The sequence below is a fragment of the Crocodylus siamensis genome, chromosome 2, assembly GCF_052110815.1.
Source record: "Crocodylus siamensis isolate JL-2025a chromosome 2, ASM5211081v1, whole genome shotgun sequence".
NCBI lineage: Eukaryota > Metazoa > Chordata > Crocodylia > Crocodylidae > Crocodylus > Crocodylus siamensis.
Window position 1 is genome coordinate 48,793,102 of NC_143396.1, and position 16,085 is coordinate 48,809,186.

Consider the following 16,085-nt stretch of genomic DNA (forward strand, 5'->3'; position numbering starts at 1 on the left):
CTGGGGGCAGGTGATTGTGCATTGGAGTGAGGGGCACCAGCATGGGCAGGGCACTGGCATATCAGGGCTGCTCAGCGCTACAAAGCAGCCCAGGGGACAGTCACAGTTGGACTTGTGTCCTGGTCAGTGAAGGGGTTGGGGGAGCTCTGCTTTTCCATGATAAAAAAACTCCAAAATCAAACCCCAAAATTCATAGCTATTTAGGATTTATTATAATGATTGAGGCACTGGTAGGTTTCCAAATTGCTTTTTAAATTGTAAATATATCAGTAAATCACGGTTATTTTAATTGCCTAAAAATCTAGATTTTGGGGGTTTTAAACAGAGAATTTGTGATTTTTAAACACAGAAAACCATGATCCCTGCTGATAAACTTAAAGCAAGCAAGTAAGTTGGCCTGGGCTGCAGCCCTTTCTGGTTTGCGCCCACCAATGCTCCTCCCAAAAATAAAGGCCTTTGGAACAGTTTCATTTGTTCTGTGCACCTCTGTTTCTGGGACATGCTGTAAGGTTGGACTTGGAAGGCTGCAGCACAAGCCAGTTCTCCTGCCTGCTTTAGAATTATCAGAAAATCCAGTTACAGAAGGAGTGCAGTATGCGCTGCAGTGTTTTAAAATACTTTTTTATAATAGAAAAAATGTTATTTTTAAGCTGCAAAAATTGGTAGAGGAGTTTGGGTGAAGGCATAATATGCAGCTGACTGTACCCCTTTAAGTTCTGTCTCTGGTAGTGTGCATGTCAATACAGGATAGCAATTTTAATATTTATTTATAGTAATGGAAACTGATGTGATAGATTTACCAAATGGTCTTTCCGGTAATTCTTTCATATTCTTCCTTACTTGAATGCGTTTTATATCTTGTCTATTTTAGATTGTAAGTGCCTCAGGACAGCTAACATATCTTCTTTTAGTTGTGATTTTGCAACCTTTACTTAGGCTGAATATGTTAGTTGACCTGACTGATTGCTGCCATGTTGGCTCTCCATTTACAGTATATTCTGCAAGTGTATCGCACAAATAATAAATTACACAAATAATAAATTGAAGTAAATAGGATACACTTCTTGGTCTGCGTATTGTGAATTACACTTGTTAAATGTGCATATGTGTATTATCTTTGCACAAACTTTTTTCCAGAGACTAAGCACTAAATTCACTGTAGAGTGCTATTCCATTCAAGTCAATCTAACTGAACCAAATTATGCCAACAGTAAATTTGGTGCTATCTGCCAGACTAGCTCTGATTATTTTGAATTTTATGGTATGTTTGAAGCAAAAAAGCTAAGTTTTTGGATGATTCCTTGAGATTTAACTTTGTATATTCAGTGATAATGCTTATTATAACTATTATGAATCTTACATATATTTACAGCCCTGAAGAAGTTTATAGAAATTTAACAAAAGAAGGATTTACCAGAGTTGACTCTATATCAGATTTGGAGGGTTATACATATTGTCTGGACAAACACTGCCAGGATGTGCTGGTGTTTCCTTCCTTTCTTAAAGAAGAACTACTCAACTTGGAGCTTTTCACAGATTACAAACTCTTAATACAGGTGAGTTAATTCAGTAAGTAGGAGCTTCCTTAATCTGATCTGCAAACTAAGGGTAGAAACAGACATCAACTTGTATTGTTTTGGTGCCATCATAATATTTTTTTTGTGCGGTAGCACAGAAGCTAAGCGAACATACATACATACCTATTGTTATGCCATGAATAATGGTCACAACAAAGGTGGTATCCATTTGTTTTGCTATTTAGCATTTAGCAGCAGATGTCTGTTTACTTTATGGTGCAAGAGTGCAGGAAACCCAGAGTTGCCTCTGCTTTCCAGGGGTTTGAGGGGTCTGATTCTGTGTATCCCAGGAATTCCTGTGCAGGATTGGGTTCCTTAAGCCCTGGAAGCACCTGCCTGGCTTTTCCTGCTTGCAAAGACGTGTCCCGGAGACATGTCTCAGTAAGGGGGAAAGCTAGGCAGGCACTCCCATGGCTTGGGGCGCCCAGTGTTGTGTAAGAATTCCCAGGGTGTGCAGGACCAGGCCTCTCAAGCCCCAGGAGAACATATCCCTGGTTGTTTGCAGCATCAACAGGGTGGGAAGTGGGTGATGTGTTTTTCCCAGTGAAGCAGCTTAGCTATGCTGAGGTGCATCCCAGCACAACTGGTTTTGCTCCACTAGCAATATCTATTTCTAGCCTAAGAGAATGCTGTGCCTTAGAATCTGTTGCATGCCTTTTCCTTCTTTATTTTAAATGGCTAAAAGTAGCTAGCTGCCAACAGTTTGTGAAATGTCCTAGATACTGTCTTTATAAAAACCATAATCATTGAATCATATTGACACTTGAATGTAAACGCTTATAAATGATAGTCAATGTAATCAGTAGGATGTTTAAGTTAAGATTTTATTTTAAAGCTGTTTTCAGATAAAATTTTCAGAAGTACCCCAGTGCCATCCTCAAAAATGACTTGGAAAATGGGACCTAAACACCACTTAAGCATCTGATTTGGATGCTTTGAAAAATTTTACTCCTAGTCAATAAATAATGGCATCATAATACTTATAAAATCTTTCTTCCTGCAGTTCCATGCTTGCGGTGGAATAGTCACTGCTGCCTCTCCATGCATCATGTAGAAAGGTTCCTAAACCACTGACTTTGCAGTAGGTTAAGTGGTCTTTCTCCTGACTTGCACCCAGTATTCCCTCACGCCAGCTTATTTAGAGCTTCCTACCATAATACAGAAGTGAGGTAGAGCCCTTTGTACAGATGTTTTTCTGGCAACCCTGGAATGATCTAGTCAATATTTTCAGTTATAAGTGATCTTCAATTACATAACTTTGAGACTCCTTAAAAAGGCCTGTTTTTTTTTTCCAGAGAGGGAGCTCATAAGTTAAGCTTTCACAATATGACCCAAGCAAGCACCAAAACCACCACTTCTGAAAACGTTAGTTCCACCTGTATGTTAAATACAGTCACTGAATAGAAACTCTATTCATATTTACCTGAATTCAAGATTAATTCAAATTTAGGACAACTCCTGCTATACTTGGATTCTGTACATGGAAAATAAGCAATTTGTTATCATTTTTCATGTATAGAATCTAATTAGTGCAAGGTCAACCTTAGTCCTTCCCACCAGGGGTGTGTGGACAGTGGATTGCAGTTCTGCCCTGGCTCCAGACCATGCTGTCGCTACTGCAAGATCCCAGCCCTGACGCTGGCACAGCTCCCTGCCCAGCAGTGTGCCCTGCTAGTGCTGCTGGGGTTGGTCTCCATGGAAACCGTGGCCTCCCATTGTCACAGTCCCATTGCTGAGGGTGTCTCAGCAACATGGGCAGGGGCTGCTGGGAAATGGAGTCCGCCATGGGCCTGAGCCAGCTCATGGGCTGGACTTTGCCTGCCCCTGCCTTAAAGGAACTCTGACTACCTCAGCTAGGATATGAAGCAGGGGAATAGCACTTAAGAGCCGTATTAAATAAATCTGAAGAGATGCCTGATTTCACCGGTTGGGGATGAAAATCACTGTTGATATAACTGGTACTCCCAGATTGAAAGCCAGATGTACCTGTGTAAAGAAGAGCTGCAGAATCCAGGTCTTGGAGCTGCCTCAGCAGAACCTTAGCACATATTCCAAAAATAGGCAGTTTGGAGGCAGTGATATTAGAAGAATTTGTCAACATCAAGAGAGATTTTCTTGAGCTCCAGAAACATTTGGCTTCTTCAGACATGTAGTTCACCTACAACAGAAGGGCTGTTTAATAGCTAGGTCCTAATGTAAGTGATTTTTATCAGCAAAGCATCTTCCTATGAGAGAACCTCAATTCTGTTTCTGATGCAAATGAGCCTAGGTTAACTCAGTTTTTCAACATCCAGAAAGATCTGCTCATTAGAACTTTGCCAAGTCTCTGGTGGCAGCAATGAAACTTTTCTTCACATCCTGCAAATCTACTGTCAAAGTTATTAAAAACAACTGTCACAGTTTGTCAAGTTCAGCGCGGTGCTTGTCATCTGTGTTCTACATGTCTCCCAGCTTTATCTATTCCAGGCCATCGGTATCCTCTAGGGACTTCTGATGGCGCCATGAAAGGTAAGTTTAGTTGATATAGCACTGGTACCTAAAAAAGGTTTATAATGTCATACCAGGTCATTTCGCAGAGTCATCTGAAAATGAAGTTTCATTTGTTTCTAACAATGTATCAATAAAATGCATACTTCCCTACAATGTAAAAAGTGTGTTAGCAACCTCAAATTGGAGGAAGTAATAGTTGATCTATATCACAGATGCACCTTTATCTACAAAAATATCTACTCGTAACTTTAAGATCACCCATTCAGTCTTTTTGGAGGTCTTCTGGGTCTTTATGATCTCTGGGTTCAAGTCTGTATCAATGAAGCAGATGTTGTTCCAGGGTAAAGAGATTGCATTTAATCAGGACTTTCTCCATATCTCTTCCTTTGAACTGAAAGGTGTTGTTTCTCCTTTGTAACTGGATAGTGCAGCCATGTGACTGTCATTGCATGTGTCTTCATGTCATAGAAAATGTGAAATAGCAAGCTTTGAGGGTACTGCCTTCAGTGGGTGCATCTTGCATATTGTTCAGCATTTATTTTTCACAGTAATTTGCTGTAAGTCTTTTTTGGGGTTCACTGGGGGTAATGAAAACATTTCTACATTTCTCTTACCCTTCTGTGCCTGTTGACAAACTTCATCCTTCCTCACGCTGAGGCTGGAACTGTATAGTTTGCTTAATTTAGTTACTTACGTAAAATTTGCTTTATATTTTGGAAAGTACAGTTTGGTATGATTAGCTAGCCATACTTGACTGTATGGACTCCCTCCATTTCCCTGTTTGGGTGAAATGGATGAGCCCGCTTTTGTAGTTTGAAAAAGTACAGTACTAGGAGAAGCCAAATTAATAATATTTAGCCTGAACTAAAATTCAGCAACTGAAATCTATCAGTTCTTAACTAGCTGTATTTAATTACCTGATAATATGCATTGTCTTCTAGGATAAATCTCGCAGCCTTGCTGTACATTCTGTGAAAGCCTTACTGAACATGGATGACGACATCATAGTGGCTCATATGGGTTCCTGGTTGACTGTTGCCCATATATCAGTACTGACAAATCAGAGCGCATCTAAAGTATTTGTATGTGGAGTAAAATCACAGGCAAAGGGAGCTGAGCTGAAGGACATGTTCAGATGCCTGGACTGTAAAAGTATGAGTTAACCTTCTGTTTTATAGTATGGATATTTGCAGATGCCATTAAGTGTAATGACATTTTAGTGATTATTGTTGTTTGGCTATTTGGTAGCACAAAGACATTTTATATTTTGATACAAATATTTAAAATAATCTTTCAGTTATTTAGCACGGTCTGGAGATGTTCTTATTCATCTGTATTCATTCGTGTTCATGGCAGTGTCTAGACTAGTATTTCGCAACCTTGGTAGACTCAAGGCACCCCTTTGAAAATGCCAGCTTCCACTCATTTTTTGACTGCAGAAGAAAGAGTGCAATTCCTCTGTTGCAGAAAACTCAGAAAAACCACAAGTTTCCAGAAAGTTTTTGACACTGTGGATTTCTATTTGAAATCTCTGTATTTACCTTGTTAATCATGTTGGTGTTTGCAACCCTAACGGTGCTACCATTGAGCAGTACCACATGGCATACTTAAAAGCATCTTGCAGCACCCGGGGGTGCCATGGCACTTTGCTTTGAGAATCACTGACCTAAGACCATAAGAGCCAGATTCTCTTGTTGTTTAAGTATTCTTAGTGAGATTCTGTTTCACCTTGAGCCCCTGAAAAACTGTTAATGCAAAAGGTGGACAGCCCCCCTCAATCTCCTCCTTGCTACTTGTTGATCCAGTCTGGAAGGTAAGATGGCAGTTGTTATAAAAAAGATGCATTAATGGATTTTTCAGAGATTCAAGCACTGTGGAATAAATTGCACTTGCCTAAGTGCCTAAATGGATTGTTGTCTATTCCATTTTCCTGCCTTATAGATAACAATAGAATCTGCCTATTTATGTCTTCATTTTTATTAGGAAATGGGTCAATTAGGGGTTCCCAGTTGGCAATGCTGTTCCTTAAGCCCCAGAGAATTCTATCTCTGCAACTGAAATGAAGTTATAATTGTCACTAATCTAACTTTCTTAATTAATTAAGATGGTGGTGCTCGACCTTCCAGGTCTGCAGGCCAGATCCTATGCGTGGGCTCAGTGTGTTGCATCTAGCCTGCCCCCACACTCAAGGCCATGCCATCCAGCCTTATTCCCATAGGTCTAGAAATTTGGCAGAAGGGGAACAGCAATTAACACTGCCACTTCTCCCCAGTGTCAATTTTTTTGTGCATAGCGACCCATGGGATGGATGACATTGCCTTGCAGGCTGGATCTGGCTGCAGGCCAGAGAAGCACCATTAATTGAAGAAATAAGGGAGTCTTTTTGTGGCATAAGACAGACTGATGTAGAGAGCATTCCTCAGTAAACTCCCTGAGGTGAAAGTGGGATAGAGTGCTTCTTTCAGCATTCATTGGGGTTCCTGCATAATTTAGGAGGGGTTGTTGCAATGTAATATAGTTTTTATATTCAGTTTTCTGGCCATATGTTCATTTTACTTTCAGTTGCATCTGATTTTGTTAGCTCAAGAAAGAAATCCCAGATGTGACTCTAAAGGCATTTTTGGGAATTTAACTTAAAAATCCTCTTGACAAGCCTTTCTCCTAATTGTACCACCAGGGCATAATGTGAAAAGGCTGTGGGATTCAGTCATGGGCTCTTGCTGTAGAGATCATTAAGTAACTGCAAATATAGTTGTGGCAGATGCCAAGGTCCATGTTCTGAAAGGTATTTGAAATCAATTGGAATTAGATGCCTTTGAGGACTGAGTTTAACTAGTGAAATTTGCATAATGTCAATGTGATTACAGTTTTATTACAGTAGAATATTACTGGATTGCTTTCATACTTAGCTTTCAGTGTTTGCTTGTTTCTCAGATACTGTGCTACTATGTGAGGATTTTACAGAGATTGAACCAACAGATCATAGACTGCAAAAAGCAAAAGTTATTCTGTTGCTACCTCGATGTTCAGGACTGGGTGTTAGTAACCCAATAGAATTTATTCTAAATGAACATGAAGGTAATCTTATAATTAAACTAAATAGGATAAAACCATTTTGTTAGCTTTTTAACTGCTTTTGAAATGTTGTTTGTGCAGTGCTCACTATTTGTGTCCTGATTTTTACTACAATGAAACAACTAACTTAGTTCTACTAATAAATATTAGTCATATGAATAACTAAATACTTTGAATATACTACTTGTATAAATGTAAACTTTTGAAGAAATGCCATTGTATTACTTCATGACTGAAATTACAAGAATGAATATACTCTGATCATTAGAAATGGTAGTGGAAATATCTGAAAATTAAGAGTATTGGAATTTCTAAAAAGTTGAGTTTTTTAGAAAATTCTAAATTTCAAGTTATTTTTGAATTTTTAGGTAAATTGAATTTTGGATAATTGTAGTATCGTTTAATCTGCAATTACAAACATTCAGTTTTCAGCAACAGTGGTGTTTGGCTGTAATGCATGTTGGTTAAAGAAACCAACTATAAAGTGTATCTTTAGTACTCTCATATACCAGTACACTCTTTTCTGTAGAGCTGTTTTTCACCAACGCTAAGATGTTTTTCTCTTGGCTCAGAGTTTATCCCTGATTGTAGAAATGTTTGATTTTTGTTTAGACATAAAATTTGGCAATTATTTTAAGTGTCTATCTGCTACTGTATTTAAGAATTAATAATCTGCCTTTATGACATCATCATTGGCTGGTAGGCTGCTTGCAGATGTGAAAAAACAGGTAGGCTGCTTGCATATGGGGAAAAAAATCCAAAAAATGGTGCTTTACTTCAAACTCGGCATGCTCCAACGCCAAGCCCAGCACATTCCCAGAAAAGGCATTGTGTTATTTGGACCTGGCTCTCCTAACTTCTGTATAAATTGGGCGCTTTAGTGCAGCTTTTTTGGCACTTTCACGTAATAGCTGGTTGAATCGACTTTAGATAAAAACACACAAAAGCCCCACTAAAGCACCTGATCTATACAGATGCTGCAGAGCCAGGTTGAAGTAACACACTGCTTCTTCTGGTAAAATGCTTAGCGTGTCGTGTGTTTTTCCCCCCCCCCCCCCCCAATGTCTGTCAGCACCCATAGTATAAGAAGAAATGTGATTCTAAAGACAGAAGATGATGATTCAACTGTTAAGTGAAACAAGGAGCTATTAGGATAATCACAATAATTATAGAAAATTAATTATTTTCTACACAAATCTGTGTTTTGGGGATATTTTAGTTTACTAGATGGTTAATACAGAAAGATAGTTCTTATTCGATGAGTTATGAGATTGTGATAAAAATAAACTCTAGATGTCTGAGAGATGTGTGAAATGCTGCTGAAGGAGGCAGCTGCTGATAGTTTTCAAGTTGTCTCGTCTCTCAGCAGTAACTCTGTCACACTACATAGACATATGGGTAGATTAACAGCAGTGCTTAGTGGAGTCCTATATAATTCCCCATTCACTTTATAAGTGATAACTCAGTAAAACTCTAATTCTTCTAATTGCAAGGGAATAGGAAATTGAAACTTTAATACAATTTAGAGTTAAAAAATTATATGGCTTAAAATTTTATATCTCCTCTGAGCAGAAACAAAGACTGCTTGCAGACATTAAAAAAATACAAAACCCCAAAACCTGTGCTTTACTGGAAGCAGCAGCCTGTTATTTCAACCCGGCTCTGTAGTGTCTGGAAAGATCAGGTGCCAAAAAAGCCCCACTAAAGCACCTGGTCTTTTATAGACATCAGGTGAGCCAGGTTGAAGTAACGGGCTGCCTCTTCTCGGCATGCATGTGGGGCTCCATGTGAGAATGCACCAAGTTAAAATAAAGCACTGGGTTTTTTGTTTTTTGGGCAGAGAGGTACATCTGCACCCATTGATTAAGGTTGGCTCGTGCAGCAAGGAGAAGTGGGGAAGCAGATACAGACTTATTTCATTTAAAAAAACTTGAGTACTTTTCTGTTAACTCAGTAATGACCGTATTGTGGGATGGGAGGCTTTTAACTGTGATTATTAGCTGGGGTAATGATCTTGGTGACTATGGAAATAATACAGGAAGTTGCATTCACATATAAACTAGATAACTAATTGGAAGGGAAAAAATAATCATATAGACGTCTCATGGGCTGAGGCCTTGCACTTCATTACACTTAACAGCAACAAGATCTGTTAATAGGGAATTTTCTGCAAATTGGAATGGATTTTAAAATACAGATACAAGATTCACATGTAAAAATAAACTTGACTAATGCTATTTAATAATGTCTTTCTACATTTAGATGCAGGATTGCTTAAAGACCTTTTCCAAGGATCTGTAGCTGAAGATAAACTCGGTGTTCTCGCTGAGCAGCAATTTAAGGAGTTAGTGCATGCTATGCAGTGTAAGTCTGCTTGCTTTCAAGTTTGCAAAAATTGGACCAAAATTTAATACAGTGAAAAACCCCAGTGTACACTAAATGTTCAGTGACAAATGTCTACGGAATTCCTCAAATAACACACATCGAACTTACTCTCTCAATCTCCTACTCTGAATATGTGTATGAGAGATGCTAAGTTCTTCCCTGATGATGATCCTTTCTGTATCACATGAGATGTATTTGGAATACAGAGTTCAGTTCCAGGTATCACATTACTAGAATACAAATTAGAGGCAGTCTGTAGAAGAAAAACAAAGATGATCAAAAGTGGAAAGAAAAATTAAAAGGACTAACTGTGTATAATTTGGCTAGTGAAAAAAGCAAAAACAAAGGCCCAAGTCCTGGCACCTGCTTAAACTACTTATGCTATCCCGTAATTTCTCAGTGTGACACAAGGCCATTGTACCATTACTTTTTATTGCCACCCCTACTAGTCCCATTACACAAGACATGGACAAGAGTTGCCTGTGTCCCACTAATCATCAGCTGCAAGAACACTGGCTGCTAGCCTACAGTAGAATGGCCTTGAGGCCACACTTGTCATGTAGGGAGCTGGCCTGTTGCCTTTCATTGTGGCTGCAGGATTGGAGAAGGTTTAAAGGTGAATTGTCTTTGTTCCATTCCGTTTCCATAGCATAAATAAATAAAAAGCCCCCCTTCTGAACTGTGTGAATACAGCTCAAGACACAGTGCTTGAATCATTTTTCACTTTGCAAATATTTGACACAAGAGTAACTATTTAGGTTGGCATATATGGATATTACTGTATGCAATAGGGTGAAATTAAAAAAAGATTTATCCTTGTATAGCCATAAATTTCTTGGCAACTAGATTTAGAGGTGCAAGTAACTCTGTTGCTTGAAAAATAAAAACAAACTGGACTAACTACTAAAAATATACTGTAAAACTGTCCCACATTGTGATGGAGAGATGGAAAAAATGATATAATATATTTTTCTGTGTCACTTTTATGATTTTAAGCAGTCTCTGAATATTAACTTATCGTTCAATGTTCTATCAATAGATATCTGGTAAATTCCCAGTTATTTTCATAACAGTTGTACATCTCTAGCCTCTAGCTCTAGTTTTTTTAATTTGCTTTCTTTATTCCAAAAATGGTAATTTGGGATTTTTTTAAATGTTTATAGTTAATAAAGTGCAAGCCATTGTCTATTGCACTTGTTCAATTTACAAAGAGGAAAATGAAGAAGTAGTGAACAAAGCTCTAGAATATGGAGTGGAAGGAGGTAAAGTACAACCTTACAGGTAAGGAATAGCTTTTTTGCATGTAGAAAATGTAAAATTTAGAGAATCATAAAAATACTCTCCAAGATGCATTATGCCATTTTTGGTCAATTATACTGGTAAATCACTTACCTTTTTTGGATTATAGATTTATGAAGAGTATTTTAATTATTCATTTAAATTTGTTTGTTCATTCCACTGAAATTCAAATTTTAAATTCAAGTAAATATGGCCACTGATGTATTTCACTTCCCCTTTAATGTTTTGCTACATGTAAAGGAATGCCAGATTGTCTAGCGCTCTTATGTTCACTGACTTCGCATTTTAGCTGGAAGTTTCAGTGGTTCTGTCTTCCAGTATTCTAATATTATAAAAGCCTAAATCTGTCTGTCTGTCTGTAATGCTTTATATGTGCTCTGATTGGCTGACAGCCAGCCAGACAGAGTGCGAAGAAGTGTTCTGACGGAAGGCAGCCCACGGCTATGATGGCGGGGACACAGGGGATGGAGCGGGGTGGTGGGGAAGGGAAGCCAGCCTGCTCTCCACGCCCACCAGTCATTCTTGACAGGCAGTTGGCTAGTATTCTAATATTATAAAAGCCTAAGTCTGTCTGTAACGCTGTATTCACACACTGATTGACTAACGGGAACAGCCAATCAGAGTGCTCCAGGTATAGGGGAGCACTGCCATGATTCTGAAGCCACGCTGAGGACCGGACGGGGGTGGCCCGGTCCCTGCAAGAGGCAGAACAGCGGCAGCATGGGGCGTTAGGTGGCGGAACTCCATCCCAGCCCCCCGCCCCCACCATCAGTCTTGACAGGCAATTGGCTAGTGTTCATATAAATATATAAGACTCAGTTGTCCTGTCTGTTTATTCCATGGATCTGGGAAGTGACTGTCTGACTTCTGCAAACGTGCTAAGATTCATGTAGGTTTTGAAACTAGTTTGTTTTTAGAGGATTGCTTTTCCCATCTCATGTCATGGGCATAGTGAGATAACTTCCACTTCCTTTTTCCTGACACAAAACAGAATTTAAATGCTGTTTCCTACTTTTTTTCATTCCCGTGAGAGAATTTAACTCATACTACATACTGAGGGGAGCACTTAAATTCGTTTAAATGCAGTTTAATCCTGAAGCAGACAGGCTTACAACCATGTCAGTTTAAAACTTCCTGGAACAGTTCAACAGTGTACCTGGAAAATGAAAAATGTTGACACAGTTCACTGCACGGTGGATTTGATTTAAATCAAATCTATTTAAGTCACTGGGTAGGAAGCCTCGATTTAATCATTTTCTACAAAAGGTGCATTCTTGTTTGATATCCTTTTATTCATATAACTTCATGAAACTTTGCACTTTCAGAGAAAGGTAAGGGCTTAACTGGGTGTATACAAACTTGCAGAGAGACAAGAGGGCTAATGGGTAGGTAATCAGGTCTGTTATCTCTCATCTCCGTAGACTGCTGTTAATAAGGAGTTTGTTATCTCTGGAGACAACAAACTATCCCTATGCCTGAAGAAGGGCATTTGTGCCCAAAAGCCTACAAAGAACATTTTTTGCAACTAATTAGTTGGTCTAATGCCAGGGTTGTCAATTGGGGTATGTGTACGCCTGGGGACACCTGGAAAGGGGTTATGTGCCCCCAGCCACCACCCTGTGCCTGCACTTCCCAGAAGCTTCCCTCTGTGAGCTGCACAGGTGCTGACCCACCGGCTGAACACACGGGGTGGGGGGAGGGCATGGGGGGAGCTCACGCGCCACCATCCACCACCCTGTGCTAACACGTGCAAACCCTCCCTCCTCCCCCCACTCCAGATCTGGCTGCTGTGGTCCCCCCTCCCCCTTTTTAAGGAGTGTACCCCTTCTGGGTACAATTCTGGCAAAGGTTGAAAACCCCTGGTCTAATAAAAGATATCACATCTACCCTAAGAACCTTGTCTGCCTATATAGTTTCATGGTTTCTAGGGTCGGAAGGGACCTGAGCAGATCAGCTAGTCTGACCCCCTGCCATGGCAGGAAAGAGTACTGGGGTCAGATGACCCCAGCAAGATGTTCATCTAACCTCCTCTTAAACACCCCCAGGGTAGGAGCCTGCACCACTTCCCTTGGAAGCTGGTTCCAGATCCTAGCCGCCCTGACTGTGAAGTAGCGCCTCCTGATATCTAACCTAAACCTACCCTCTGCCAGCTTGTGACCATTATTCCTGGTCACTCCTGGCAGTGCTCGGGGGAACAGTGACTCCTCCAATGCCTGCTGATCCCCCCTGACTAGTTTATAACAGGCCACAAGATCCCCCCTCAGCCTTCTCTTTTGGAGGCTGAACAGGTTCAGGTCCCATAGCCTCTCCTCATAGGGCTTGCCCTGTTGTCCCCTGATCATACGAGTGGCCCTCCTCTGGACCCTCTCCATGCTGTCCACGTCCCTCTTGAAGTGTGGTGCCCACAACTGGACGCAGTACTCCAGCTGCGGCCTGACCAGTGCTGCATAGAGGGGGAGGATCACCTCCCTGGACCTGCTCGAGATGCATCTGTGGATGCATGCCAAGGTGCGGTTGGCCTTCCTAACTGCCTCTCCACACTGCTGGCCCATGTTCATCTTGGAGTCAATGATGACACCCAGATCCCTTTGCACCTCCGTGCTGACAAGAGGGGAGTTCCCCAACCTGTAGGTATGGTGCCGGTTGTTCCTCCCGAGGTGCATCACCTTGCACTTGTCTGTGTTGAAACCCATCCTATTCTCATCCGCCCACCCTTGTAACCTGTCTAGGTCTGATTGTAGCCTGTTGCATCCTTCCAGTGTGCCCACGTCCCCCCACATCTTAGTGTCATCAGCAAATTTGAACAGGGTGCTTTTTACCCCCTCATCCAAATCGCTGATGAAGATGTTGAACAGTGCGGGCCTGAGGACCGAGCCCTGCGGAACCCCACTGCCCACGTCCTTCCAGGTTGAGAAGGACCCATCCACCACCACCCTCTGGGTGCGGCCCTCCAGCCAGTTGGCGACCCATTTGACTGTGTGGGTGTCTACACCACAGCCCCTCAGTTTCTTAATGAGAATGGGGTGAGAGACAGTGTCAAAAGCCTTCCGGAAGTCCAGGAAGACTATATCCACTGCTACCCCTGCATCTAATGATCTGATTGTAAAAGGCCATCAGGTTGGTCTGACAGGACCTGCCACTGATGAACCCGTGTTGGTTGCCCCTAAGCATGCAGTCCCCTGCTGGCCCCTCCTGGATGTGTGCTAGCATAATTTTCTCGAACAGCTTGCCTAGGATCGAGGTAAGACTATAAGACCCGGCCTATAGTTTCCCGGGTCCTCCTTCCTGCCTTTTCTGAAGATGGGGACCACATTGGCCCTCTTCCAGTCCTCCGGTACCTCACCAGAGCACCACAGGTGCTCGTAAAGTTGTGCCAGGGGACTTGCAATGACCTCGGCCAGTTTCTTTAGAACTCTAGGGTGGAGATCATCTGGGCCGGCTGACTTGAATACATCCAACCCCTCCAGAAGCTCCCTAACTAAATCCTTGCTAACCCGTGGCCCAGGTGTGCCTCCCCTGGGGCCCGAGGGGGGCCCAGCAGGGAGGCGGCTTTTCTGGTCCCTACTTAGGAAGGCGGAGGCGAAGAAATCATTAAACATTTTAGCTTTGCCATCTGGTGTGACGACCAAGTTTCCCAAAGCGTCCTGCAAGGGCCCCACATTACCCGGGACCTTCTTTTTCCCCCCTATGTATTTAAAAAAGGACTTCTTATTGTCCTTAATCTGGGAAGCTAGTCCCAGTTCCATCTCTGCCTTGGCCTTCCTAACTACCCCCCCTACATCCCCGAGCAACTACAGAATAGTCCTCCCTGGTGATGACCCCTTCTTTCCATTGGGTGTAAGCCTCCTTTTTAGCAAGGAGACATTCCCGGATGCTTTTGGTGAGCCATGGAGGCTTGTGTGCTCTCCTGCTCCCTTTGATCCTCGTTGGGATTACCTTCCTTTGGGCTTTGAGGATCGTCTCCTTAAGGAGCGACCACTCTCCTTGGACACCTGGCTCCCCTCCCCTCCGGGACCGCAGCGCTTCTCCAACTATCCTCCTTAGCTTGTTGAAATCTGCCCTCCTAAAATCTAGGGCCGCTGCCTTGCTGCAGGCCTTTGCCACCTTGTGCTGGATGGTGAATTCCAGCAGGTGATGATCGCTGTCGCCCAGGTGGTTGAGTACCCGCAGCCCCCTCACCAGGTCATCACCCGTGGCCAGCACTAGGTCCAACAAGGCGTCTCCCCTGGTGGGGCTGTGCACCTCCTGGGTTAGATGGAGGTCCTGCACTCTGGCCAAGAACATGAGCGTTCAGACTTGGTTGACTGTTCTTCCCAGCAGATGTCTGGGAAATTCAGGTCCCCCATGACTACCACATCCTTAGCCTCTGGAGACGAATCCACTGTTTGAGAACTAAAACTAAGCATCGCAGAGATGCTCAATGGGATCTTCTAGATTGAGCCGAGTCCCATTGGGTAGAGTAGTTTTCTTTAATCTTTACTAATCTATGGAGGAGCCTCTGAGAACCCCATAAGATTGGGCCCCTAAAAGAGTCCATGGCCTGTTTTGGCCTATTTATAAAACTTCAAAAAAGATTACATGAATATATTCTCTCAAATAGTATATAATTAGAAGTTATAATCCCTATTCCATGATATCTCTGAGCTTTAACATATCTTAAATTAAAACTATCTTTATATGTTAGTTTTTAAAAACCATCTTTAAAAAACTCAAATAATATGAGTAAATAAAAAAAAAATCCTATTTAAATAAAAAAATCCATTAAAAAAAAAACCAACAAAAAAAACATTGATTTTTATCCACCCTGGTTAGAGCACTCTTTCAGGAAAAAAGGAGACCCACGTGTAGCTTTGAACCTAGACAAAGCTCTAACTGCCCGGCCACAGGTTAGGCATTATATAGTCCCCACTTCTTGAAGCTGAAACACTGCTCTTTTTATTATTCATTCATTGGCTAGACTAGAGGGCAGTGGGGAACCTGGCAGGGGGTTGGACTTGGTGATCTGCTTAGGTCCTTTCCGACCCTACCAACTATGAAACATTGAGTAGAAGGATCCAGGCCCTAGCTTCCCTTCCAGAGTGCCTATGTACTTGTAGCCATGAGAAAAGGCATCTAAGAGTGTTTATTAATTCTGTTAATAGTTTTGTTTGTAAATGGTCAGTATAACTTATTGAAAAATGTAGAATTCTGGTGGACTCAGTTTGTTTTGAATCAGAATTGTGTTTATTAAATGAAGAATAATATGGTTCAATGTTAATG

At 41.6% G+C, this 16,085-nt stretch overlaps 1 protein-coding gene across 2 annotated transcripts in view; it reads left to right on the forward strand.

The window, feature by feature from the left end:
- Nucleotides 1-16,085, forward strand: part of NSUN7 (NOP2/Sun RNA methyltransferase family member 7) — a 49,236-nt gene that overhangs the window by 22,330 nt on the left and 10,821 nt on the right. The window contains exons 6-10 of one of the 2 annotated variants that reach the window (XM_090035827.1): nt 1,373-1,556; nt 5,009-5,219; nt 7,002-7,145; nt 9,405-9,506; nt 10,691-10,808. In XM_090035827.1, the coding sequence (XP_089891953.1) occupies nt 1,373-1,556; nt 5,009-5,219; nt 7,002-7,145; nt 9,405-9,506; nt 10,691-10,808 (759 nt within the window). The remainder of the gene's footprint in view (nt 1-1,372; nt 1,557-5,008; nt 5,220-7,001; nt 7,146-9,404; nt 9,507-10,690; nt 10,809-16,085) is intronic. The other variant, XM_090035828.1, reaches the window with a different exon arrangement.